At 46.8% G+C, this 27,868-nt stretch overlaps 1 protein-coding gene across 1 annotated transcript in view; it reads left to right on the forward strand.

Annotated features, from left to right (window-relative positions):
* The window catches only part of OGDHL (oxoglutarate dehydrogenase L), a 109,514-nt gene extending 85,167 nt beyond the window's left edge, over nt 1-24,347 (forward strand). Inside the window, exons 16-22 of the mRNA XM_056849386.1 lie at nt 6,627-6,805; nt 9,360-9,431; nt 10,167-10,292; nt 10,991-11,063; nt 20,620-20,783; nt 23,165-23,319; nt 24,218-24,347. Coding sequence (XP_056705364.1) covers nt 6,627-6,805; nt 9,360-9,431; nt 10,167-10,292; nt 10,991-11,063; nt 20,620-20,783; nt 23,165-23,319; nt 24,218-24,341 — 893 coding nt within the window. The 3' untranslated portion in view covers nt 24,342-24,347. The remainder of the gene's footprint in view (nt 1-6,626; nt 6,806-9,359; nt 9,432-10,166; nt 10,293-10,990; nt 11,064-20,619; nt 20,784-23,164; nt 23,320-24,217) is intronic.
* The last annotated feature ends 3,521 nt before the right edge of the window (nt 24,348-27,868 follow it).

A 27,868-nucleotide genomic window follows, 5' to 3' on the forward strand; every position in this document is an offset into this window, starting at 1 on the left:
AAGAGGCCTGGACTGCTTTTACGAGTCCAGGGGGGGGGAGTCACAAAGGCTTACAGACAAAGGCATACAGACCCTCACACAGCAGCTCTTCAGGGTCTCAGGCAGGGGTCTTTCACTTCACCTACTCACTGGGGATTGAACCTGGGACCTTGTGCATGCCAAGCAGATGCTCTACCACTGAGCCACAGCCCCTTAAGGTCTCTTTCACAGATTTGAATGATTTATTGTATTTCTTAGCTGCTGTCTCTGCCCGAAGACCTTCAAGTTGGTGTTGTTCATGCCAAATTATAATGAAACCAGCAAAACCATAAAAGTTAATAGGATGGAAATTTAAAGCCCAATTTAAAATCCATAATTTAAGCCACTAGCTGTGTACAGCAGCCACGTTTTACCGAATTTGATGCCCTATGCAAGTAAGGATGGGGAAAAAATATATTGGCTGAACTCACTGAAAGTTTAGCTGTAGTTGCTAAAGTGCATTTGTTTAGAATTGGGCTGTGAGTTCTTCTGCAGAGAATGCAGCCACTGTGGCTGCAAACACTCTCACCAGGGAGCGCTCCCATAGGAGCCACACTTAGCCAGATGCTGCTGCATGCTCTGAAACACTCCAACAAATAAATGTCTGTGCATAATGCACCCTGGGAAAGGTAGATATCTGGGCTTCGTACCTTCTTCCTATCCTCTCCAAATTCCCCTCTGCTTCTATGGTCCTGCTTCACATGCCCGTCTAGTTGCCCAGTGTCTAGGTTCATCACTCCTCCCTCCTGCCCTGCCCAAATCCTTTATGCTTATCTCAAAGCCTTCTTGCTGCTGGTTTCCATATTCTCCCCGTGCGCTTTCCCCATCTCTCCTCTTCCTTTCTCTGAGTTCCCCTGATGCTCTTCTTCTTTTCAGATATTCATGCAGCTGTTGCCTTCTAATGGCGTGCCTGTACTTCCAAGCCCTCTTAATTGAAGCGGGGGTGGCAGTAGCAGGTGAAATACAGAGTTTATTAAGAAAATACTGCTGTGATCACTTATTTAGGAATACATCTCTACTTCATCAAATTCCGATCCCCCCCAAAAAATCATCCAGTAATATTGATTGTTGTGTTCATGGCAGTGTGGTACTTTGTAAGCAAAGCATTCTCTGTACCTGTTCACATTACAGTGCATGTTTCCTTTTGTTTTAACGTGTGAAACTGCTTTATACTGGGTCAAACCATTGGTCTTTCAAGATCAGTAGTGTCTGTTGACTGGCCTTGGCTCTTCAGAATCCCAGGCAAAGGAGGGGCTTTCACATCACCTACTACTTGATCCTTTTAACTGGAGAGTCCTAGGACTGAACCTGTTACACTCCCTCCCCAGTTTTGTGGCACTGTGAAGGCTAAAATCTGTATTGTAGTGTAAGCTTGTCAAGTGTGAGAAGTGAATTCTCGGTCAGCAAGGGTTTTTTTAATACACAGAGATTAGAAAGATTAACAAATCGCAAACAATTAAAGTCCTAATTTGTGACATTTCTAGGCAAAAGTCGAAAAGTATGAAAATATGCACGGTGATTATTCCCACCAGCAGTAATTAGTGATCACACAGACTACTGACCTATTTTAAGCAATTTATCAGCTATGGAGATAGAGAAAATTCAGATCTGTTGAACTCCTGGCTAATTTTGTCAACACTGTTCAGATGTTTCTCAATGTAGTTTCCCTTTGCTCCTTTACTGAAGAATGCTGGCTTTCAGATCAGCAACACAGTGCCCTGAAAGAGTGGAATGAACTTGCACGGGTTTTTGTACATTGACACTGCTGGTGCCCATTTATTTTTTTAAAAAAAGTTTTATTAATAAAAATGGACAGTCAACAGTAAATATATACATAAAGTAAAACTAAATAATCACATAATCACATAAAGTCACATAAAATACTTTACAACCCTGCATCTGTAGCCCCTTCTCGCTTAACCAAAACTATATCATAGTATAAAATAGACATTTCCATTCTTTGAATGGTTCTTGTCCATAACAGGTCAACACAATTAAACTGGGGCCAGCAATACAGGAATTGGCGTCCTCCTCTCCCTCGTAACCCTCAAGGGCCGAACGGGGAGGCGCGGGGGCGCTCTTTTCCAGGCACTCTTTCTTTGTGCCATTTTCCCCACTCTCTGAAGGGTGCTTCTTTTTGCCTGCCACCGCTCCCGCGGTCGGCTGCTTTCGCCGGCTTTCCCCCTCGTTTTCCCCTGCAGCCGCACCGCTCTGGGGGAGAGAAGCCCAGCCACCTCCTCCTCATCTCCTGATAGCAGCTCTTCAGCGTGCTGTTCTTCCCCTGCCACCATTTCTCCCGGAGGAGGAGGGGGGGACGGGAGGTTAAGGTTTGACGAGGACTCAACAGAGGGAAGCGAGAGAGAGGGAAGCTGCGGGAATTAGGTGCAGGGTCGGAGGGGATGTTAAGTAGATAGGGTAAAATAGTATGGTAGGTAAGAATAGGAAAGAAAATAAGATTTTGCTCTAGAGCTCAATCTAAACTGCTACTCCCTCTGAGGCAGGAGGAGAACTGGACGTTAGAGGGCGGTCCTAGCACAGGGGACAGGAAGCTGAAGTTAAAAATTTTTAGATCCTGCCTCCCTGAGCATAGGAGCGACAAAACCCGCTGCTGAAGATGTCCTCTGAACCCAGAGAGAGAAGCTTCTTTTTCACAAGTTAACTGTAGGTCACACCCCATCAGCAGAAACAGAAAAGTCCTCTGCTTCTCTATGCCTCAAGAATTTGTAATTGTCCCGTTAACTGAACTCGAGGGTTTTTTGTGGAATATCACACCCCATTCTGCTTTCTCTTCATCACTCCCTTTCCTGCTAATAGATAAATAGCTCCGTATGATGTTATTTTCTGCTGTCAGAGGAATATCTGTTCTCTTGCAAGTCGAATGACCCATTCAAATATAAGTAGGCTGGGGAAAAGGGGGTGGTTTTGCCTAACAGGCACCGTTAGTCTTAGTTATGTGGCAGAAATAAAAAGAAATACCCTGGAGTTAAGGTAGGTCATTAAAAAATATTTGGTTAATATTATATTTAATTATGTTTTCAGGAACTCAGTGGCTCTGCTTGAAGTCTTGTATTATGAAGCTGCACAACAAAGCAGCGTAGCAATTACAGCTATTGTAGCCATTTGCTATTAATCTACCTCAATGAGTTACTGGGCAAAAATACATTTTTCCTCCTTTTTCCCCACTCTGACCGATTATGTAATGCCCCAGTTCCTGCCACAGAATTAGTATTTTACTGAAGTTCTGTTTCTAAACCTTTAAACTAGATATAACACTGGAGGGGGAATTGAATCAGGGCCATTAAGTGTGCGGGTGAGAGAGGGGGAGAGATGTTGGTTAAGGCAATGCTGTACTAAAACCTGGTATGTAGCTAAACAAAGATGGGTGAACTGCCATTGACGTACCAGCTTGTTAGCTCAGTTGGGCAGCTTTTCGGAGCTGAAGTGAAAAGGAGTCTTATAACATCTTAAAGACATGTAGTGGCATCCGCTTTCGTAGACCAGAGTGTGCTTGTTCAGATGTGTGAAGTGTGTCTTCTGTTGGCAGATACATACATAGGGGAAAAACTCATAAATAGTGAAATCAAAAAGCGGCTGGGTCCTATATTTATTTAGCTTCCATTTATACCCCGCCCTTCTCCCCAGCGGGCCCCCAAAACGCCTGAGATCATTCTCCTTTCCTACATTTTTTCTCACCACAACCCTGAGAGGTACGTTAGGCTGAAAGAGGTCCAAGGTCACCCAGCAAGCTTCCATGACAGAGCAGGGAATCAAACGAGTGGGTTCAGAGGAGAGTGACTAGGATGATCAGGGGCCTGGAGACAAAGCCCTATGAGGAAAGGCTGAGGGAGTTGGGAATGTTTAGACTGTAGAAGATGAGGTTGAGGGGGACATGATTGCTCTCTTTAAGTATTTGAAGGGTTGTCACTTAGAGGAGGGTAGGGAGCTGTTCCCATTGGCAGCAGAGGATAGGACTCACAATAATGGGTTTAAATTGCAGGCAATTTTAGGGGAAAATCTTTTACAGTAAGAGTTGTTCGACAGTGGAATCATCTACTTAGGAAGGTGGTGAGCTCCCTCTCACTGACAGTCTTTAAGCAGAGGCTGGACTAGCAATTGTCAGGGATGTACCAGGCTGATCCTGCATTGAGCAGGGGGTTGAACTAGATGGCCAGTATGGTGCCTTCCAACTTTATGATTCTATGATGAACCTGGGCCACCCAGATCCTAGTCCATCTCTCTAGTCCAGGGATGGGGAACCTCAGGCCCGGGGGCCGTATGCGGCCCCCGAGGACATTTTCTGCGGCCCTCGGGAGCTCCGGGGCCGGGGATGTGGGGGAGGAGGCATGGAGGTTGGGGCCTGGTCGCGTGGGGCCGGCATGCACAGATGTGTGTGTGTGGGGGAAGGCTTTTCTTCTTTTTCTGTCACTCTCCTTTCTCTCCCTCTCTCCCTCTTTTACTGTCTCTTTGCCTGTCTCCCTCCGTCCTTTTCTTTCTTTCTCCCCCTCCCTCCATTTCTTTCTCCCTTTCTCTCTCTTTTCCCCTCCCTCCCTTTTCCTCTTTCTCTGTTTTCTTTCCTTCCTCCCTTCCTTCCCTGTGGATCGGCTGCCTCCTGGCGCCTCATTTGCTCAGGCCTACCGCTGGCTGCCCTCCTGCCTGGGAGGGGGGAGGACGAGGGAGCGGGGGCGCTCTCCAGGCCTTCTCTGTGTGGTCTCTCCTGGGGTTGCCAACCTCCAGGTGGTGGCTGGAGACCTGGAAACTGTAGTCTCCCCCCCCCGGGAGATCTACACCTATTTATGGCCCCCGAATAATGTTATAAATGCACAAATGGCCCTTGGCAGGAAAAAGGTTCCCCATCCCTGCTCTAGTCAATGCTCCACACTGGCTGTCAAGCCTCCCGTTCAATTCTTGCTTTACTTGTGGAATTCCCTAGGTAGTATTAGGCACACCATTGTTGCTTAACCCAAGTCCCTCCTCCCCAATCCACAATATGTGGTTAATAATAGTCGCCACTGGACCTACCTTATAAAGATTCGTGGATGATGTAGATGGAGTGGTTTGGACACTCTAAAGTGCTATGTAAATGCTAAATATTATTTGTATTATTATATTTCCCCGTAGTAATGTGCAAGGCTGCTCGGCTAGATGGGCCTTCGGTCTAAATTAGCAGGGCTCTTTTAAAAATTGGTTGTAGTGATGATGACCTCACCCTTCCAGTATCCTGTCAACCAGAAAAGGGAAGGAGAGAAAGATTGATGAATAGTAGATAGAATAGTTTTAAAAGAGTGGAAAGTTGCATGATAAATTCACACTATTTTTGGCCCAGTTGCTGTCTTGCCAATAGACTTTGCAAGTCTTTAAAGCACTACTTCTATGTACTGTTTGTGCTCCCTCATTAAGAAAAATAGCATCACAGAGTGTGGCCTCCTTAGATCTTTTGTTTCTGTTTTTAGAGGACCAGTTGTTGAGAAGTTAACTGTGATTATGATATTTTGGTGTCTTTATATTTAGTAATTTGTGTTTTCAACCCTTGGCTTTATTTGATTTGTTTTAATAATTTTTTAAAAAAAGAAGTTAATTGTGATGATTCTAGCAATTCTCCAAAAAGTATTATCTGTTCACTTTCTGATCCAGAGGAGGGTTTACCACTCAAATAGAAGTGCCGCAATGTAAGAGACGTGTCAGGCACGTTGTTCAGAGGCTTGCCAGGTGCTAGCCCCAAGGTCGCTATGTTGTTGGTGCATCATCTGCATTGTTATGTCTGTGCTCCCTCCTATTCTGGAAACTTGGCCCTGGGAAGAAGGGGCCTGTCTGAGTTGCCGTGGCAACCAAGTGCCATTCCGAAAGTTTGCTTTCTATTATAGTTCCTGCACCCTCAGTAATTCCCCCTTAGACTCATTGCTTTTTCCCAAGTCACTTTCTGCTTACCACTGTGCTTATTTTCTCAATAAACAACTTCCTATGGAAAACCTGCCTAGGAGTTCGTTTGTGGGATTTACCTGGTGATCCAGAGCTGACAAGACGTAGGCTGCAATCCTGAAGGGGGGGAGGGGGCAAAGCTCCTTAGGTGCTGGTGTGACCCTGCGCCGGTGTAAGTGCCCATTTAACCCAGGATAATGGGTACTTATGTCGTCCCAGGGGCAAACACGCCGGTGCCAGGGAGCTGTAGAGCTGCCCTAACCAACACAGCCATTCCAGTAGGGAATTCCCATAAGGGAAAGCCCACGCCGGTTCCTGGGGTTCCTTTCACCCTGGAATCGCCCCCTCACACCACAGTGTTGCTGCGCCCCCCTTTTTTGGTGGCATAGCCTCGCTTTGTTCTATGGGGGCATTTCCCCATTTTCTTGTTTGAAATGCCTTTTCTTTTATTTATATATTTATTTATTTATCTATCTATCATTCTTATAACCTGCTCTACCCCACCTTGTGAGCTCTGCAGTGGCTGGGAAGCTGCAGATCTAGCCCTCCCTTCAGGAATGGGCTGGTACTCTTCACTTATGCATCTACATTATAATTGTAATTCACCTTCAGAATTTATTCTTTATGTGCCCCACTTACTTGTAGTAGAGTATAACTGTGTCTTACTTATTTCCTTCTCCTGCATTTTTTAGGCTTTGAGCTCGGCTTTGCCATGGCCAGTCCCAACGCTCTTGTCTGCTGGGAAGCTCAGTTTGGCGACTTTCACAATACAGCTCAGTGCATAATCGACCAGTTTATCAGCTCCGGTCAGGCCAAGTGGGTTCGTCACAATGGGATCGTCCTACTCCTGCCCCACGGAATGGAAGGCATGGTAAGGCTTTCGCAGGTCACAGTAATATTTCCCTGTGCCTATCAAAACCATTACTGAGCCCTGATCAATATGTTTGTAAAAATAGGCATCTCTTTTTTTTAAAAAAATGGAGGATATTATTTAAAAGCTAAAGGTAGTCCCCTGTGCGAGCACCGAGTCATTACTGACCCATGGGGTGACGTCACATCCCAAAGTTTACTAGGTAGTCTATGTTTATGGGGTGGTTTGCCATTGCCTTCCCCAGTCATCTACACTTTACCCACAGCAAGCTAGGTACTCATTTTACCAGTTTTGGAAGGATGGAAGGCTGAGTCAACCTTGAGCCGGCTACCTGAAACCAACTTCCATCGGGATTGAACTCAGGTCATGAGCAGAGCTTGGACGGCAGTACTGCAGCTTACCTTTCTGTGCCACAGGGCTCATTAGGATGTTATTAGGGTCAGATTTATGTCTGTGGATTTTTTTGTACAAAGAACAAACCACAAAAGAGAACAACTAATGAAATGATTTTAGTAGCTAAGGTTGCAATCCTGTGATGCTTGGATTTGAGAAACTCCTGCTGAAATCAGTGGGGCTTGTTTCTGAGCACATTAGGGTCAGGCTGCATGTACCATAAGCGCATTGCATGAGCATAAGCACTACTACAGCATGTATGACTCATGCTTAATAACTGCTTCCACATTAACAATAACATCCCAAGCAGTTACACCCTTCTAAGCCCATTGAAGTCAACAAGTTTAGTTAAGGGGTAACTTAGCAAGCAGAATTGGTCCTGGATCTTCATTTTTCTTCTTCTTTAATCGGACAGCTATTCAAGTTCTCTTTCAATTTCTGTACAGTTCATTCCAAGTCAGGCATACTACTATGGTATCTCTTTAAAGTAATGTTATCTTCTGGGGCCATGTAGCTCTCTTTTGTGAGTAGGTGGGATAATATCATGGAAGCTGGGCTGGTTCCTCTGTGTTGTGAGAGGCAGGCAAATGACGCCTCATAGGGGTGAATACCATTCCCCCCCCCCATATTTTTCGGATTCCGATTTAATAAACCAATAAATTTTGGGAAATCTGAAAAAAGCGGAATCCCTATACTGATATGGATTTCCCCCCTGGCTTTTTTCGAATATCTGAAAATTTTCAGGTCAATAAACCCTACGGGAAATCTTCGCGGGGCTCTGTTTTTCCCCCCCACTTAAGGTAGAGCCACCAAATTTGCAGCATTGCTGCTGGTGACTCCCCTTACAAGAACCTCCAAGTTTGGCGAAGAGTGGATCAAGGGGTCTAATTTTATGGGGCCCCAAATGGAGGAAAACTGTGTGCCTATAAAATTGGACCCCCTGACCCAAACTTGGGGGCTCTCGTAAGGAGAGGCACCTACTGCTACACTGAAAATTTGGTGCCTCTACCTCAGAAACCACCCCCCAGAACCCCGCAAAAACTCCCTAAAGAGAACAATGTCGCTGAAAAAAATCCCCACCATTGTGAGAATAGTGGGAAAATTTGTCTCTGCTCAATTCTCTGGTCTAAAGTTGCTTGATTCCAATCAAGCAATTTTAGACCAGAGAATCGAGCTGAGACAAATTTCCCCACCATTCTTGCCTCTCCTTACAAGAATCTCTGATTTGGTAACCTTCAATTAGAGAATGGAGAGAAAAATTATGGTTGTATATGCGGATGGCCAAAATTACAGTATCCTTACATGGTAAAGATAGGGAGGAATTTAAAATTAGGTGGTCAAAGGCCGCTGCATACTGGGATAAATCGGCAAAAACGGATTTTAAAAATATAGTTAACGAATTATAGTATAATGTGATTTTAATTAATGTATAACAATGTGATTTTTTTTTTTATTAGTCAACAAACCCCATCGGAAGTCCATTGGTGATGGGCACTGTGGTGGGTGGTGGATTTTTGAAGTAGGGCGTAATATATATCCTTATATGTATAACAAATTATGTATAACAATATATGTAGAACAATATTAACAATATATGTTTTTATATGAACAGTGTAATAACAGAACTGTACGCTCTATGTATTTTTATTTTATTATTATTATGTATATTTTTTATTTTATTTTTTTTCTTTTTTTTGGATTTATTATAAAAATCAATAAAAAAATTAAAAAAAAAAAGAATCTCTGATTTGGTGAAGGTAAGGGGCCCCCAATTTTATGGGCTCACAAATTTTCCTCCATTGTTTCCAATGGAGGACCGATGAGGGCACCCTTTTGAGGGCCCATAAAATTTGACCCTCTTACTCAATGTTTACCAAACATAGGTATTCTTGTAAGGAGAGTGGCTCTACCACAACCCCCCACCTGAGCCCCGCAAATATAATGGACCCAAGAAAGCCGGGGGAGGGGGGAATCCGAAAAAAATCGGCTTTTTCCCGGCTTTGCTTTTTTGGCTCCATTAAAAAGCCACTTTTTTTGGCTTTGGGGGGCGGGTATGGCATATCCCAGTGCACCCTCCTAGCTCTTGAGGCATTCATGACAAGTGGTAGAGGTTCTTCACAGGCACCTAAACATGTTTTCTTCCAAATGATGTGATTATCAGGGTCCAGAACATTCTTCAGCCAGGCCGGAGAGGTTCCTTCAGATGAATAATGATGACTCTGATGCTTTTCCAGTAAGTAGATCTGTCATATTTGCTGGCTTCCTGCCTCCCCGTGCAACGCACTGGCCATTCCATTCTTCTCTGTAATGTCCCCTTTGTGGCATTTATTTTCATTTCATTGGAGTTTAGGAAAACTGTGTGCTATATCCTGCCTCTTTTGCCAGACACAGTCAAGTTTAGAGGATGAGTATATGTAGTTTACAGATTTACAGCCCATTCCTGAGCTTGGGGGCCGAATGGGCTTAGGAAGCGCCATGACCGCAGGCATTGGGGCACTTACGTCGGCTCCCCTGGACTGCTGCGTCCTGCCAGCGCAAGTCCTCGCACCAGTGTCCTGGGAGACATTCCCGGGGCGTTCTGGAGGACGGAGCTGCTGATAGGCAGCTTCCTAACCTCTTTCAGCCTGGGAATGCCCCCCCCCCCCACAAGCAACAGCGGTGCTCTGCCACCTTTTTTTTGTTGGCACAGCATTGCTATTTTCAGTGGTGAAACCTCTTTGGAGTGCCGCTGCACTGCCACGCCCACGCTGTCCCCGGCCGCTGCAGCTCTCAGGAATGGGCTGTTAGCCTTGAACCTGGCCTAGCTAGATTTGTCATGGCTGAACTTTTCATGCTGTTGGGTTAGAATGACTTTGCAGCGATTAGTATTTACAAAATATAAAAGTGTGGAGAATGTAAGTGGCTATAACAGATGTGATGATGAAAACAACGGCTGATTTCCTAATGTCTCTAATGTATCCCTCTTCAGCAATTTGATGGCGATTTTGAGGTTTCCCAGCTCTATGACTGTAATTGGATTGTGGTAAACTGTTCAACTCCAGCCAATTACTTCCACGTTCTTCGAAGGCAGATCTTGCTGCCATTTAGAAAACCTGTAAGTAGAGAACTGTGTGTGCTTTTGTCATAATTGTGATGCTGCAGCATTTTCGCTGTGACATAATGATGTTTGGATCTATTTGAGACTTAAATGAGTGGGTTGGCAAAGGCACTTTGCCCCTGAAAAATGCATGCAAATCTTTTGGATTGCCTTGTATAAGAAAAAAACAAACCCAAATGCACAGGAAAAATGTGAACGTTTACTTCTTTTATGTAATTTGATATTCTGTACCTGTTTTCTGAATTGTATGAATCCCGGTACATGCGTACTTAAGTGTTGTTAATTCGCAACTGACTTATGGCAACCGTAGCAAGGGGCTTTCAAGGCAAGAGACAAACAGAGGTAGTTTGCCATTGCCTTTCTCTGCAGAGCCTTCCTTGGTGGTCTAAGAATCCCAGTATGGCTTTCTAAAACAATTTGAATATTCCAGTAGCTGAATAAACTTTTGGACTTTTAACATTTTGGCCAGTGGTTTAATACTTTTGCCCATACAGCTTAATTGTCCAAATCTCAGTGAGTTTTGTCAGAAAAGAGACCTCTAGGTTAGGGGTGCTTTCACTTTGGTTCATTTCCAGGCAGTCTGTGCACTATTTATTTTATAGAATAAGGCATCCCTTTCTGTATACCAAATAATTTTGTCTGAATGTCAGGAATGATGGCAACACGTAAGAGCTCTAACACTGCCCCTTTTGCAGCTGATTATCTTCACACCAAAGTCCTTGCTGAGGCTTCCTGAAGCTAAATCCAGCTTTGATGAAATGGTATCAGGTAAGTTAGGTTGCATTATTTTATTTTAGAGGGATGCGGTTGGGCTCTTCTCGGAGAGACTCAGGCCTCCTTCTCATGATACGTGGCCTGCATGAGAGATGCTGCAGTGTGACACTCGCCTGTGCTGGCACTGTCCTGGTTTCATGGAGCCACCGCCGTGGCTCTCATGTCAAGAGTGAAATGTGGGAAGGGACTGCTGTGCAACGTCTAGTGAAATCCCATGCAATCAGTTGGTACAGGAATTATTATGTTTCATCACAACAGTGAAAGATGAAGTAAAAGGCTGTTCTTCTCATTACTCCGCAAAAGTTTTGTTCATTGTAAGGATTCAAGCATTGATTCTTTTGCTAGTTCTGTTGAGATATTGTGCATTAATTAAATATATATATATATAGGGCTTGCTGTTGGGAAAGGCTTCAGTAGCACCAAAATATTGCTGCTTTCTGCTCCTGTACTAATCAGTCAATGGGAGCTAGTTCTTGACTGTCCCACTGCTACCTGTGGGAATTGCTCCACTCATGCTTTTCTCCTATTGCAGCATCCTTCATCACCCTATGATGTTGGAGAGATCCATTAGAAGGCATTTTCCACTTCCACAACCTAATTCTGCTGGATGGATGAATCAAACCGGATGGAGAATCAAACCGGTTTACAATCTCCTTTCCTTCCTCTCCCCACAACAAACACCTTGTGAGGTAGGTGGGGCTGAGAGTCTTGAAGAGAACTGTGACTAGCCCCAGGTCACCCAGCTGTCTTCATGTGTACGAGTGGGGAGACCAACCTGGTTTACTAGATTAGAGTCCGCAGCTCATGTGAAGAAGTGGGGAATCAAACCTGGTTCTCCAGATTAGAGTCCACTGTTCTTAACTACTACACCACACTGGCAGAGGAATGCATTAAATCCTGTTAGGCTGAATATTTAAGAACAGGGCACCCTGGAAAGTATAAACAATTTTTGACATTCAAGTTAAACAACCATTTTGCTGTTACTTTCTGAAAGTCCCAGTATACAAGTCAATGTTAGAATATTTTTTTTACTTCTAGCTCTAAGCATGAAAAAGATCTTTATCTGTATTCTTATTGAGTGGCTTTCCTTAGTCCCATGGTTTTTGATGATAAAATATGAGATGATAAAAATATCTTCATTCAAAACTGTCACCCTCTCATTACTCAAATGCATTTGTTGGTACAATTTTGTAATTAATATTAGCACCTTTGATATGTGCTGTCTTTGTTTATAATGTATTGCTTTGATTAAAAAATAAGATGCTGTGGCAAGCAGGAAGAAGATTGCCATTGGCATTTCTATTGTGAGGATAAAGGAATCAGCACAGCAGCTGAGCCCACGATCCATCTCTGCCTTGCTTTTGGGATTAGTGACAGTTAGGTAGTCTAGAATCATCTACTGAAAAACTCATCTTCTGCAAACAAAATTCTCACATGAGTCCCTCTTACACAGTTTGAACCAGATGACACTTTGAACACCTGGAGCCCCTAGAGCAGTATTCTCTGGTACCCAGCACAGAATCTTCGTTATGTGCCTCAGGTGCTGACTCGCAGGTATGAGCCAAGACACAGGCAAATGAGAGTCAGTGGCCACAAAGAGAGCTTTGGTACAGGGGTGGTCTTATCCAATGGATAACAGAGGCTGCTGACCCGGGCCCTTTGCTGAGTGGGGGGCTGATTGCCCACAGCCCCCTCCCAAGAGAAGGGGGAAAAGAAGAAAAAGAGCAGGCCCCTACCGCTCGCCGTGAGTCTCTCATGCCCGCCCTGTCTGGGGCTCAAGCAGCCAGCTCAGCAATGGCCGCTTTGGGCCACTATGTCCCAGGTTCGGGCAGCTGGCTTCTGGCAGTAGCTCCGTTGCTTGATCTGGCCAGTGGGGTGGTGGTGGCAGTGATTACATAAAAACATAAGGACATAAGAAAAGCCATGCTGGATCAGACCGAGGCCCGACAAGTCCCTCTTTGAGTCATCAGCAGCTCCTGACATGTTTCAGGTGTTAATCTCAGATATCTCTGTGTCCACTTGGACTAGTAGGTTAGACAAAAGATTTTCCCTTCCAATAGAGCGACTGAAAACTGCAAGGAATAGTACTCAGAAAGCAAGCTGTAAACAATTACAAAATAAGATCTTAAATGATGATTGGTCCTTAGTGTTTAAGGATGCAAATCGTAAATGTTCACCTCGCTTCTTCCAGATACCCTTCAACAGAACTTTCTCCTTGCCAGACTATTTCCACTGGTTAGAAATTCATAAGTTTAGACGAGCTTTCTTATTGGCGAGATGTAATGCCCTAGACTCAGCCGAGACCCAAGGGTGATATACTAAAATTACTGAAGAAGAACGAAAATGCCCATTTTGTCCGGATGAAATAGACTCCCTAGCCCACATTGTTTTAGCATGTCCACAAAATAATATTGCACAAAATAAATATATCACTCCCTGGATAAAACAGCTAAAGACACTTTCTGAGAAGCGGATACTGTGTTATCTGCTGTCAAGTAGATCAGTCAATTGTGTGAGAGATATGGCAGCTTTTCTCTTTATAGTGTCAAGGAAAAATTAAATTACATTTTCCCTTTTTAAAGTGTGAAATGGTTGATGAATAGCCAATGGCTGTTAAATCTAAGGAAAAGAAAGGAAGCCCACCAACAAGATGACTGCAGCAGCATTATCCTGCCTGTGCTCCACAGCACTTAATATAATAGGTTAATATTCTCTCCTCTGATACTGGAGGAGAATAGGTATGCATCATGACTGGTATCCATTTTGACTAGTAGCCATGAATAGCTCTCTCCTCCATGAACATGTCCACTCCCCTCTTCAAGCCTTCCAAGTTGGCAGCCATCACCACATCCTGGGGCAGGGAGTTCCACAATTTATGTTCCTCAGCTGCTCACTCGCAGGTATGAGCCAAGACACAAGCAAATGAGAGTGCAGTTTGTTAAGTCTGCGTGGGGGAGGACACACAAGGTCAGAGATGGAGTTCCAACAACAGCTTTATTGAGAACAAGAACAGAACTAGAACTACAGTGGGCAGACCCTGCTTATATGCCCCCCTGGCTGCCTGCGGCCACTCCCCCCCAGACCGTGATTGGGGGGGGGGACAACCCCCAGTGTTGCGTACAGGCAGGTCTGAGTCTCTGCTTTCCACACAGCAATGTATCGGTGCTAAAGGAAGCAGAGCCTGACGCGTATTTTACTCTTGCCGGGAGGGGCCGGCAGCTCCTTAATGACAGAAACAGTATACTCACCATACAGGAACAAGGTCACAGACAGACACAAGCTCCTCGTCCTTAAGGTCTTGGCTGCAGGCCACTGCTTTCTTCCAAGTTCAACACCACGGCAAACCGGACTCCAAATGAAGCTTCTCAAGAATGCAATAACATTTGCTCCCACGAGGCACTTAACGGTCAGTCTTGCTTATATTGCCTCCGTGACTCTCCAGGTGTTTCAGCTCAACTGTCAGCTTCAGACTCTGATTCCTCCTGCGCCAACTTACGTCTTTTGTCCAAAAGCCGGGCCGACTTTCTCCTTTGCTGCAATGCCATTCTACCTTTTACTCTTCTTCTCTCCACTGGTGGAGGAGACCCTGAAGGTGAAAGGCGTTCTCTTCCCTGTTCCTGTTCTCTTGTTTCAGCCGGCCGGTCTTCTGGCTCAGAGGCCCAGTCTTGCTGTTCCTGTGTTATCTCTTCAGAGGGAGTGAGGGCTTGTTCTGCCGCCTCCTCTTCTTCTGAAGAGTAACTCTCAGGCTGACTCACGACACCCAGTAACCAATGGGTACACACAGGTTTAGGAGCCTTGGAGAATCCCAAGCTCAGCCGGGTTTCCCCTGCTTACCCACACTGATTCACATCCATACATCCATACATACATAGCACCCCTCTCCCCCTAAGTTCGAGTGGCCCTCTTAACATACGAAGTCCTTAAGATGGCTTGGGCGCGACTGTGCCTGCTGGGAACGGCACGGCGCTGGGACGGGGATCGTTGGTTGTTCTGCCAGCACTGGGACGGTTTCGGTTTTGGCGCCCGTCGCACCCTTGCCTTGGTCTGTGGAGGTGTCCATTTCGCACGGCAGGGGCTGGTCCCCGGAGAGCTCAGCTTCTGCCGTCGCAGCTTGCTCTTGCTCCGCGGAGATGGGAAGTGTCGGCGTCGCTGGGGCGGCAACCGAGTCGGGCACATCTGCCGGGCGGCGGCGCAGTTGCTTGATGTGTTGCCGCAAGAGTCGACCTTCCGGGGTGGTGATCGTGTATGACACCGGGCCCGTTGCGTCCTGGACCGTGGCCAGAATCCAGGCTGGGCCAGTGTCATAGTTTCGAACGTAGACCGGTTCCTCCTGTTCCACGACTCTGGGGGCGGTAGTCTGGGTGGAGTCGGTTGAGCAGGGTCTTAGGGCGGCGGTCTGTTAGGAGCTCCGCAGAACTCCTGCCTGTCGCTGTGCAGGGCGTGATGTGTTGGAAGTCCGCCAGTCATGTGTCCCAGTCCCCATGGGCTATGCGCTTCAACGCGGCTTTGGTCGTTTGCACCATTCGTTCGGCCTGCCCGTTGGTGGAGGGGTGGAATGGCGCTGAGGTCACGTGGCGAATGAAGTTCCTGTCCATGAAGTCCTGGAACTCGGCCGACGTAAATTGAGTCCCGTTGTCCGAGACCACTGTTTCTGGCAGGCCGTGTGTTGTGAAGATCGGGCGTAGCACCCGGACGACCACTCGGGAGGTCATGGAGGCGACGGCCACCACTTCCAACCACTTGGAGTAGAAGTCCACGATGACTAGGAATGTCTTGCCCTGAAAGGGTCCCGCAAAGTCAATGTGAATGCAGGACCGGGGGGGGTGTCGACTCCCAGCGTTGGGTCGGTGCTCGCTGCATTTCTGGTCGCGACTCCTGACAGGGATTGCATCGCTTCACCCATTCCTCCACTGCGGCGTCGATGCCTGGCCACCACACTTAGCTTCTTGCGAATGCCTTCATTCAGACGATTCCTGGGTGACAGGCATGCAGGGCTTCCAGAACTCTTGTGCGGAGTTTGGCCGGGACGATGTGGCTCCCCCAAAGCAGGCACCCCTTGTGGATGGACAGCTCGTGTTGGCAGGTGGCGAATGGCTTAAATTCCTCTTCTGGCCGGAATGCCGGCCACCCCTTCCCCACCCAGTTGAGGACCCGGGCGAGGGTGCAATCCTTTGCGGAATGGGCGGCAATGTCCGAAGCGTGGAGGGGAGGCTCCAGCAGCGTTTCCTGCTGCAGGACGTTGTAGGCTGGGGATGGGTCAGGGTCGGACCCCTCAACAGGGAAACGGCTGAGGGCGTCCGCATTGCCGATGCTCTTCCCGGGATGGTGCAGGAGGCAGAAGTTGTACATGTTCAAAAAGATCAACCAGTGGAGCATGCGGGGAGACAGGATCTGCGGCGTCTGGTGATCCGGCACGAACAGGCCCAGGAGAGGCTTGTGGTCCAAGACAATGAAGAAGGGCCGGCCGTACACGAAATCGTGGAATTTTTTCACGACGGCAAGAGCCTCCCTGTCGATCTGGGCATAGTTGCGCTCCGCAAGAGAGAGAGTTTGGGAGGAGTACGCGATCGGGGCCTCCCGACTGTCCGGCAACTGGTGGTTAAGGACAGCGCCAATGCCATATGGTGAGGCATCGCAGGTCAAAATGACCGACAGCCGCTCATCGAAATGCACAAGCAGGCTGGAGGAAGACAGCAGGCCCTTGGCGGCCTCAAAAGCATGCTGTTGTGGCCTGCCCCATGACCACGGGGTAGCCTTGTCGAGGAGCCGGTGCAGGGGCTCCGCGACTGACGCCTTGTTGGGCAGGAAGGCGTGATAAAAGTTCAAGAGTCCCAGGAACGCCTGGAGTTCCTGCTTGCTCTTGGGCTGGGGGTTCTGTGGATGGCCGTAACTTTGGCGGGCGTGGGGTGGATCCCGTCGGCGTCGATCAAGTAGCCCAGGAATTCCACTTGCAGCAAGGCCCAGCTGGCATTTCTCGTGCTTCACGGTGAGGCCGGCGTCCCGGAAATGGCCGAGGACCCGGCGGACATGCTCCAGAAGCTCACCCTCCGATCTGCCGGGGACCAGGACGTCGTCAAAGTACAGTACGATGCCCTGTAAGCCCTTGAGGAGGTCCTCCATTAAGTTCTGGAAGATGCCAGGGGCCGTGCTGACCCCAAACTGTAGGCAAGTCACCCAGAACGTGCCCCGGTGTGTGACAATAGTCTGTGCGTCCGCGGATGTGGCGTCAGCTGGCAGCTGCTGGTAAGCCTGGGCAAGGTCTAGCTTCGCAAAGACGCGGCCTCCAGTGAGGGATGCCAGGAGATGGCTGACGGCGGGCACCAGGTAGGCATGACTCTGGAGTGCCTTGTTAATGGTGCACTTATAGTCCGCACAGAACTGGACGTCCCCGTTAGCTTTCAGTGGTGTCATGATCGGTGTCTCCCACCTGGCGTTGGGGACGGGCTCCAGGACGCCCTGTGCGACAAGGCGATCCAGCTCCACGTCAATCCTGTCCTTGAGAGCGATGGGGACCCAACGGGGCTTGAGGTGGATGGGCGCAGCGGCGGGGTCGATATGCAGCCGGACAGGCGGCCCCTTGTAGCAACCTAGTGGAGCGTTCCACACATCCTCGAATTCGGACCAGACGGAGTCGAGTTGGGTCTGGCTGACATAATTCACCCCCACCAGGTGGATCCCCAGGGCCAGGAACCACTCGAGTCCCAGGAGGCTGGCGCGAGGCCTGTCGACGACGACCAGATGGAGGCAGTGTGAGGCTTGCTTGTGCTGGATGCAAACGTAGGTGACGCCCCGGACCGGCACCTTGCACTGCTGGTAGTCGGTGATGACGATGTCTGTTGGCTGGAGCTTGGGGAGTTTCGCATGCACGCCCAGGGCGCGGAAGGTATCCGCTGAGATAATAGAGAGAGTCGACCCAGAGTCGACCTCCATCACGCACGGGGTGCCCTCGATCAGGATGGTGATGGAGACTTTCTGGATGCCATGGACCTTGTGAAGTTCCACACTCTGGACACTGGCAGAGTGGCGTGGCGTCCTCGTCGGACAACTCGTGGATGGGCTCAATGGCGCCATCTTTCTTCCCAGGGCCCTGTGGGCGAGATCCCTTCATGGATGTGCGGCAAGCCTTGGCGATGTGGCCCTGTATTTGACGTCGCGGAATCGGCACTTGCGGCGTTCGTGTAGATCTCCACAGCTGGCGCACGGCCTGCCCGCCGGGCCCCACGACCTGGGCACCCAGGCAGCCATCTTGTGGGACTTATCCTTGACATCCCTGTTGCTGGCATCTTCGTAATGGACGGGGGTTGTGGCACGAGCCAGAGGTGTGGAGCCCCGGGCCCCCAGGCGATCCACCCTCGCCGACGACTCAGCTGCCGTGGCCTCGACGGCTGCAGCCAGCGAGACATCCTCAGTGACGAGGCGGCAGCGCATCTTGTCGTTCCTCAGGCCAACAACAAGCCTGTTCCGTTTCGTGCCATCGAGGTCTGGGAAGGAGCAGAACCTGGCGGTTTGGTGGAGCGCTGCGAAGTACGCGGCGACAGACTCCCCGGGTTCCTGGTCCCACAGGTGGAAGTCCAGGCGGCGGGAGAGCTGCATGGGCTGGGGGTTCCCCAGCACCGCCATGATTGCATCGAACGGTGTTTCGCTCAGCTTCATGGGGGCCAGCAGGGATTGCGCGAGCTGGAAGGTGAACGCTGAAGAACAGGGAGCGTTTCTTGCCAGCATCTGTGACATCGTTTGCATCCAGGAAGAACGTGAGGCAGTCGGCGTAGCTATCCCACTCAAGGGTGGGCAGCATCGAACTCTTCTATTGAGCCTTTGGTGGCCATTTCGTGGTGCGTTGCATCTCCCAAGGTGTCGAAGTGAAATCAGCAAGGCAAACCAGGCTGCCTACCGGGCACCGTGAATTCAGCAGAGGCAAGAGTGAGATCAGCAGGACAGCCGGTCAGCCTACCAGCCTTTGTCGCCACTGTTAAGTCCGCGTGGGGGAGGACACACGAGGTCAGAGACGGAGTTCCAACAACACCAGCTTTATTGAGAACGAAAACAGAACTAGAACTACAGTGGGCAGATCCTGCTTATATGCCCCCCTGGCCGCCTGTGGCCACTCCCCCCCGGACCATGATTGGGGGGGAACAACCCCCAGTAACCAATGGGTATACACAGGTTTAGGAGCCCTGGAGAATCCCAAGCTCAGCCGGGTTTCCCCTGCTTACCCACACTGATTCACATACATACATATATACATACATACATACATACATACATATATACATACCACAGTTCTAGGGTCCATCCTGGACTTTTCCCCAGTGCCTTGAAATCACTAAGATTGCCCCTGCTTTGGTAGAGCCTGTGCTGCAATTTCTCCTGAACGGAGAGGAAGGCTAAGAGCCCTTTGCATTTTCCCCCCAGAGTGAATGGCGAAGGTGCATAAAAAATGGGAAGACTGCCCAAACTTCACAATAGGAAGAGGGTCTTGAAGAGCTCTTTCCCCGTGTCCTAATCATTCAGGAATGAATCAGTGGTCATAGCCAATGCTGGCTCTTGAGCTAGTGCTCAAGGCAGAATATGGTCCTTAAAAAAAAAATTGTCGTCCAAGAACCTAGCCTCAAGCTTCCAAAGGCATGCATGATGGCTTCTGCATCTGCTTGATTTGAAAGGGGAAGGACTGTTTTCTCATTATATGGAGCTGGTAATAAGCTCTCCTGGCTTTTCATAGTGATCGGGTGTTTCAGGTGCAACAATTCAGCAACACTCCCCAGCTTCGTTGTACATGTGCCTGTGTGCTCAGCAAAGGAAGTGGTCCCTTTGATTGGCCGCATGTCTCAATGTAATGTCTTGGATCCTAATCTCGATTACTAGTGTCAGAAGAAGGGGAGTGGAGTTTTGATGATTCCCTGCCCCTTACTGCAGCCTCTGGCTTTCACCCCCGTAATATTCCTGGGGACCTACTGATCTATGGAGACACGATTTTGGGAGGTGTAGTGGAGAGGGAAAGTTGCATTTTTTGTAGCACGGTTCTGCTTGCATTGATAAGATCCCAGGCAATGTATTTCCCCTCACCATAAAAGCGTGTGTTGAGGATAGGGTGAATTAATTCTGTAGGACATCTCTTGATTGAAATAATTAAGGAAGGTACAAGACAGTGAGCCAATGTGGTGTAGTGGTTTGGAGCAGTGGACTCTGATCTGGAGATCCGCGTTTGATTCCTCACTCCTCCACAGGAGCTGCGGACTCTAATCTGGTGAACCAGGTTGGTTTCCCCACTCCTCCACATGAAGCCAGCTGGGTGATCCTGCGCTAGTCACACTCTCTCAGCCCCACCTACCTCACAGGGTGTCTGTTGTGGGAGGAGAAGGGAAGATGATTGTAAGCCGGTTTTATTCTTCCTTAAGTGGTAGAGAAAATCAGCATATAAAAACTAACTCTTTCTTTGAGGGATCTATAATAATGGATGAAACTAAAAATGATCACTGTTGTTAATCCCTGTTCAGTTCTGAGGACACCCTGGAGACCAGACACCTTAAAACATTTTCTATTATGCATCCAGGTACCAGCTTCAGACGTGTGATCGCTGAAGAAGGGCCTGCAGCTGAAACTCCTGGAGAGGTGAAGCGGGTGATTTTCTGTACAGGGAAGGTGTACTATGACCTCATTAAAGAGAGGAAGAACCAGGACTTGGAGAAGGAGGTGGCTATAACCAGATTGGAACAGGTAAACCAAAACAACTGAAACATGCTGTGCAAATAACTTTTAAATCTTTATACCAATTAGGTACAGTCTATGACTTTACGTGTCCACATTTTATTCCTGTTATGTAACGGAAGAGGCATGGGGTAATTATATTGCTGGGGAAACTTAATGAAAAGTTGGGCTTTTTCAATGAAGTAAGAGGAGTCATAGTCTGATGCCTTCTAAAGAACAGGATTGTGAACTGGGCTACCTGGATTGAAATCTTATCTGTTCAAAATTGATTGGGCTGACTTGTTGATGGTTTATGAGCCCAACACATTTTTTAATAAATAATCTTCATGAGGATATTGTTACTGCCTTTACGAAAGATGTGTCAGTGTTTGTGCATTTCCCTTTACGTGTAAATGAGAGAAATCTGTGTTGACTACACAGTGTATATTTGGTTTTAAATGGCTCTTCTACTTTTATTACCACACTCGCATCATTACTACAAACAAACGATGCATGGCAGACTAAAGAGTGCTGTTGCGAGAACCTGTTCAGAAGTCTTCTGATGACTGCTAAGTGTCGCATGCCTTGATTAAGCCAGATGCAGAGGGCCTTTGATCCATCTGATGTTGGCAGGAATCAATCCAGGTCCAAATATGGCAGTATAATTTCTCAAGGAGAGGCAGTGTTTGGACAGGTGAAGAATATATTGCTTACAGACTTCCCATTTCATGTATCATCGTGTCTTGGATTCACGCCACAGTAACATTGAGACTGGGCTACTATAATGCATTGTACACTGGTCTCCCCTCAAAATCAACTCAGGAAGTGCCAACTGGTCCAGAATGCCGTGGCTTGGCAATTAACGGGAGCTAGTCGGAGCATGCATATTACTCCCGTTCTGCAGATGCTCCATTGGCTGCCCACCCGTTACCGGGCTCAGTTTAAGGTACTGGCTATCACATAAAAAGCCCTTCATGGCTTTGGCCCCTCTTATTTATGGGACCGCCTTTTTCCCAATGCTCCACCACAACAACTTCGCTCAAGTCAGCAGGGGCTTCTGCAGGCGCCAACCTGCAAATGGGCAAAATTCAACAACTGCCCATATATATGCTTTCTCCATTGTGGCTTTCGTCTTGTATTCCACAAGGAGGTCAGGAAAGCTCCCATTCTCCTGGCCTTCTGCAAACTATGCAGAATTGAACTATTCAAGAAGTTGGTTTCAGGTAGCTGGGTCAAGGTTGACTCAGCCTTCCATCCTTCCAAGGTCAGTAAAATGAGTACCCAGCTTGCTGCTGGGGGTAAAGTGTAGATGACTAGGGAAGGCAATGGCAAACCACCTTGTAAACATAGTCTGCCTAGTAAACGTCGGGATGTGACATCATCCTGTGGGTCAGGAATGACCTGGTGTTTGCACAGGGGACCTTTACCTTTAATTAGGCTGCACTGCACAAAATGGTTGTACAGACTTGGATAAATCATTAAGGACTGTGGTCTATACTGCTGTATACTGTTTAGTAGGATCCTATGTAATTTCTGTACTGCTTAAAGTGTCCTGTGAATACTTATGCTGTGCTTCAGTTCTTTCCGGTGGCTCCAGACTTCTAAAACCCTAATGCACTGGTTATTGAATGTCCCATTTTGCGTGATTGTACTGGCTCACTATGTGAGTCCCTGTGAAAAAGGCGGCCTATAAATGACATAAATATATATTTTTTAAAAAGTGTCAGAGGCAGTAATATTTGCCATACAGCATATATTTTTTGTACTTGAAGTGACAAGACCTAGAGGTCTTTAACTTTGGTTAAGGGTCATCTAGCCAACGCCCTGCACAATGCAGGAAATTCACACTATACAGGAAATTCACAACTGTCCCAAAAGACAGGCCATTTATGCAGGGCTGTTTCCCTTGCGGTTGCCCTGCCTATTGTTCCGGTGCTTCATTTTGATTATGCATGGCTTTCCTGACCGTCAGAGGTCAACTCGCTCTCCCCGTGTGTTTGTGCGTTTTGCTCTTGTTTTCCGGATGATGTTTTAGTGATGAATGCATATGATAACAAGTGCATAAATATTTTTATTGTATCAGGAATGAGTATTGGAAATCCAGTATTTGCTTAGGCCTCCATCTTGTGTAGTAGAAAAATATACAGTTGCAAGACATTCTTACTTTTAAGTTCATGAACTAACCCATGTGTGTGTATGTGAGAGAGAAACAGTTATTCCTTGGATCAAGATATTCTGAAGCATTCCTTGCCTGCTCATTTGGTATACTTTCACTGCTAAAATGTGCGATTCTTTCTGAAGGACATGATTTTATTTTTGAGAATAACTATTAATCACTTGAAGGACACTGTAAAACCTTTTGTGATATACGAAATCTGACTGTTTCAGAACGTCTTTCTGTTACTTTCTAGATTTCCCCTTTTCCTTTTGACTTGCTAAAAGTGGAAATGGAAAAGTATCCTCAAGCTGACCTTCTCTGGTGTCAAGAAGAGCATAAGAACATGGGCTACTATGACTACGTCAAGCCTCGTTTCCGCACCATTGTGAACCGTACTCGACCCATATGGTAGGAAACTTGCACTGAGTTTTCCTTTTCTTCTCAGCTAGAGCTGTGAAGTGTGTGTGTGTGTGTGTGTGTGTGTGTGTGTGTGCACATGCACTTTTATTGCAGAACAGTTAAGAAATGAAGCTTTGGCATTTACACAGGACTGCCTAAATTCAGACAGATTTAGACTTAGATCCTTCCCAGCCTTGCTACCTGCTATCAGAGAGCTAGTGTGGCGTAGTGGTTAAGAGTGGAGGACTCTTATCTGGAGAACCGAGTTTGATTTGCCACTCCTCCACGTGAGGGGCAGCCTCTAATCTGGAGAACTGGGTTTGATTCCCCACTCCTCCACATGAAGCCTGCTGGGTGACCTTTTGCCAGTCACAGTTCTCTCGACTCTTTCAGCTCCACCTACCTCACAAGGTGTCTGTTGTGGGGAGAGGAAGGGAAGGCGATTGTAAGTTGGTTTGATTCTCCTTAAAAAGGTAGAGAAAATCAGTATATAAAAACCAACTCTTCTTCTGTTTTAAAGTGAAGATTTGAGGAACAGAACCTGGGGCCTTCTGGGTGCACATCACATGCTCTATCACCGAGCGATGGCCTTCCATAGGACAGTTGTTCTCCACCTTTTTTAGGTGATAAGCAAGGCTTCTTAAGGATCTTAAAAGAGCCACATTTAAACCATGTCGGGTGTATGTTTGCTTGATTTGCCAATAAATAAATAAATAATAGGCAACATGAGCAACTAGGCCTAGTAGGTATGATCTGTGGCAAACAGTTGCAAATTTCTGTCCATAGAAGCAGCTGTTCATTGGAGATATCTATAGTACTTGGGGAATTATTATAAGCATATGTCTGCTTCTAAAACTGTCCTGTCTCTTTTCTGTTGCCTCTGCCCTCCCATCTCTTCTAAATCAAGGTACGTTGGTCGCGATCCGGCTGCTGCTCCTGCGACTGGTAACAAGAACACTCACCTTGTGTCACTTAGGAGATTTTTGGACACTGCTTTCAACCTGGAGGCATTTGAAGGAAAGATGTTTTGATTTTAATGTGACAGCCGTTCCATTCCACATGTAGTGCGCTGTTTATTTAGGAAAGGCTGTGGCTATAGAGGGAAATAAAAATCAGCGGATACTTGGGGTTTTAGGGTTGACTGTTTTACAAGGCTGTGCTTCGCTCTCCTGTCCTAAGTTATTATGTATACTATAAATGTTGCAGGTACACTCATTTTGCTTCTGACAGTGTGATTTTATGAACTACAGCACAGCTACCTCTTGGCAAAGAGAAAAAGGTCTTTTGCTTTAAGTTTTGGAATATTCAAGTTTGGCCATACCTGTATATGTAGTTAATGAGGTCCATTTACATGAGAGATCAGGGTTTTTTTTGTTTTGTTTGCAGCTTGTTAAATAGTCTAATGTCGCTCAGATCAGCACAATCTTCTGACAGGTAATGCCCACACAAGAAGGAATGCATTCTTGCATGTCTGCTTCACTGTTAAGATTTGCATGCGCCAAATTGCTTGGTCAGCCAGATTTTCACAGTGCAAGGAGAGGCACAGGGAACCTTTTAAGGAGGCCAGCACACAACATAAGACAAGGATCACAGGATGTGTTTAAAATGTAGTTTTGGAACAATTCTGACTTTGATTGGTTTTTTAAAAAAGTCAGAAGCCAGTTCTCAAAAGGTTGATCAGCACTACGCAGATGAGGCAATACAATATACTAGAAAACATTCTGTAGCCACTTTGGTTCAAAATGGCAAAAATTGTTTTTCCATGCTGCAGTCCCATGCTGTCCTGACAACCAGTTATAAAGCTGTGATGAACTGGTACATGTAAGGTCCTGGCAGATTGCGGAAAGCACCAAGGGCAGGTTTGAGAGGAGAAAGGATATAAGGTAAGCATGCAAGAAGTACAAATGATGGTTCTTTTATAAATTCAAGGATGTTAAGTAAGCATGAACAGAGTTCACATACAGATGTTTGCTTTTTCAAACAAGAATTATTTAAGATTGGCTTTTAAAAATCTCTCTCGCAGTAGTTAAGAGTAGCAGACGAGGGATCTGGGAAACCCAGCTTTGAATCCCTGCTCTACCTTGGAAGCTTGCTGGGTGACCCTGGGCCGCTTACACTTTCTCAGCCTAACCTACTTCACAGGGTGGGTTCTTGCAAGGACAAAACAGAGGAGGGGAAATAGATGATGTAAGTTGCCTTGGTTGCCACTGGTAAGAAAAACAGGGTAGAAATACCTAAGTAAATAAATATGATTTGTATTGGCTTTCTTAGAAATTAGGAACAATCAAATGGCAATAGAGTTGCAATATAATAAAGGAAAGGGGGATAAAACAGTTGTAGGGTGCAGTAATAAGATGCCAGATATAGTAAAACACAAGAGAGAAGAAAAGACTGAATATATAAATAGAGGAGAAAGAGAAATGGGATACAAGAGAAAGGCAAAAGGGAAATGCGGTGGCAGAGGAATCCTGTGATGGGATTATCTCTCTGGTTACATGTGATCTCTCCCCCCCCCCCCCATTGGCACAAAGATCCAGCATTTCACAAATCCAGTTCAGATATGATTCCCCTTTTGCATTAAGGACTACAGGAGGTAGAATGAAAAAAATGTCAGGGACCTGGCAAGAGAGGCTGCCCTGCCCATATGTGAGTTTCTCATTTAGTGTGTCACAATAAGAACGAGGTGGGGTAGGCAGGTGTAACTGTTCACTGTCTCTGGGCTAGCATTGCATTTTGTTATTAGTGGAGCAAGAGCCGAGGCCTTTGTAGCTTATGCCGAGCCTTCCTGCTGCTTTTCTCGCACTTGATTTACTCAGCTTCTCTACTTAAAAATCATGAGGTGTGTTCTAGAGAGTTAGGCAAGGTAGATCAGGCATTGTCTGCCTCAGCACAATCTCAGCAGTTGTAGCTGCTTCTGATCCATTTGGAGTCCTTGGAGTCTTAAATGTGACAGAAGAGCTGTAACAGCCTGTGCCAGAGGGTGGGTATAACACCTGGATTCTCTGAACAAGGCTGCCTGCTCCAGTTTGTTCTTCAGGGATTTCCAGGTTGTTTATGCGTGGGTACTTAGACTCACATTCGCCCTCGGACTGTCTCAGTTGTTCCTTGGAGTTATGCATGAGTTTTCTGTCCTCGCAAATCCCGGATTTTCCTGTTGCTGTGAAATCCTGATTCTTCTATCTCTCCTGAGATCAGCTCAGGTCAAATCCTCCTCTCCATGCATAATCCAAAGTGCAGGAAAGTAGAGCACTATTGCCAATTACAAAGCAGCATTTCAGGGGGTTAGGGACTCAAATGCTTCCTGGTTTTTCATCTCCCGGCCAAAGTTCTTTGTCACATAAAAATGTGTTGAAAAATGAGGCTTGGGTCCCCCCCCCCCCATTCCGTTCCTTTAAACATGCTCATTTTTGTGAAATGAATTTTACCACAGCACGTGGGTTTCTGCAGGGGGGCGGGAGAACTGGACATTATTCTCACAGAACTACAGCCAATTACAAAGCAGCATTCTCAAGGGATGGGGAGACTCTTCCGGATTTGAGCTTAGTGACTTTTGCTGGTGCATAGCAGTTTTTTAATTTACTAGAGAAAAGTGTGGGTCAAGCCAAACTCCAGGTAAAACTCCCATGCATAAACAACCCAAGTGTGCTTTCTATACAATGGGAAAACGCCGTACCTCTGTCAGATGCTTGCGCATCCATTTAGCTCTGAACAAGGTTCAAATTCTATGGGCTGCTGGGATATCTATGAGTGGATCTTCCCATGGTTTTAACATGCTAACTGAAGTTGCGCAGGCTGTCCGTGCCTGCCTGTTGAGCCTTTGGGGATGGTTCAGAAACATCAGCTGGCCCAGAATGCTGATAGGGCTAGCTGCAAGGAACACGTTGAACCTGTTTTGTAGCAGTTAGCTCCCAGTATGGCTCGGAACCTGTAGCTAACTTCCACTTGTGCATCAGCTGCAAAGGTGGTCCTCCGTTTGCAAAGTGCTAGGTGCTTTCCACTAATGTGAGACCAGCATCTTTTCAATGAGTAGAAAATGCCTAGTGCTAGTGGAACATGCTCCACCAAGGCGAACAGGCAGGAAGCTAGGATTCAAGCTTATGTTTCTGTGATCAATACGGAACTGCTGGTTTTGACCTTTAAAGACCTAAACATCTGGCATCCAGAGTACCTGAAGGATTACCTCTATCCGTATATTCCTGCTTGTGTTCTGAGATATGCCAAGAGGGCTCTGCTACAGGAAACTCTGTGGAAACCCATGCAGAGGCCATCTTGGCAGCTGCCTCTAAGGTGTGGAACTCCCTTTATTTATTTAATCTTATACCACACCCTCCCCCAGCCAAGGCTGGACTCAGGGCTGCTCACATTGTTCCATACAGTAAATACAATAAAATCCCATCACATAAAACCAGCAAAATAGAATCAATAATTTCCAGTCCCGTAACATCCATAATAAATAAAATTAGCAAGTGGCACTCACTTTAGAGTATAGGGGCCACTGCAAGACCTGCCAGAACCCCCCCCCCACACACACATCAAATTGATAATTAATACAGAACAA

This window comes from Euleptes europaea, chromosome 5, assembly GCF_029931775.1.
Source record: "Euleptes europaea isolate rEulEur1 chromosome 5, rEulEur1.hap1, whole genome shotgun sequence".
Taxonomy (NCBI): Eukaryota; Metazoa; Chordata; class Lepidosauria; order Squamata; family Sphaerodactylidae; genus Euleptes; species Euleptes europaea.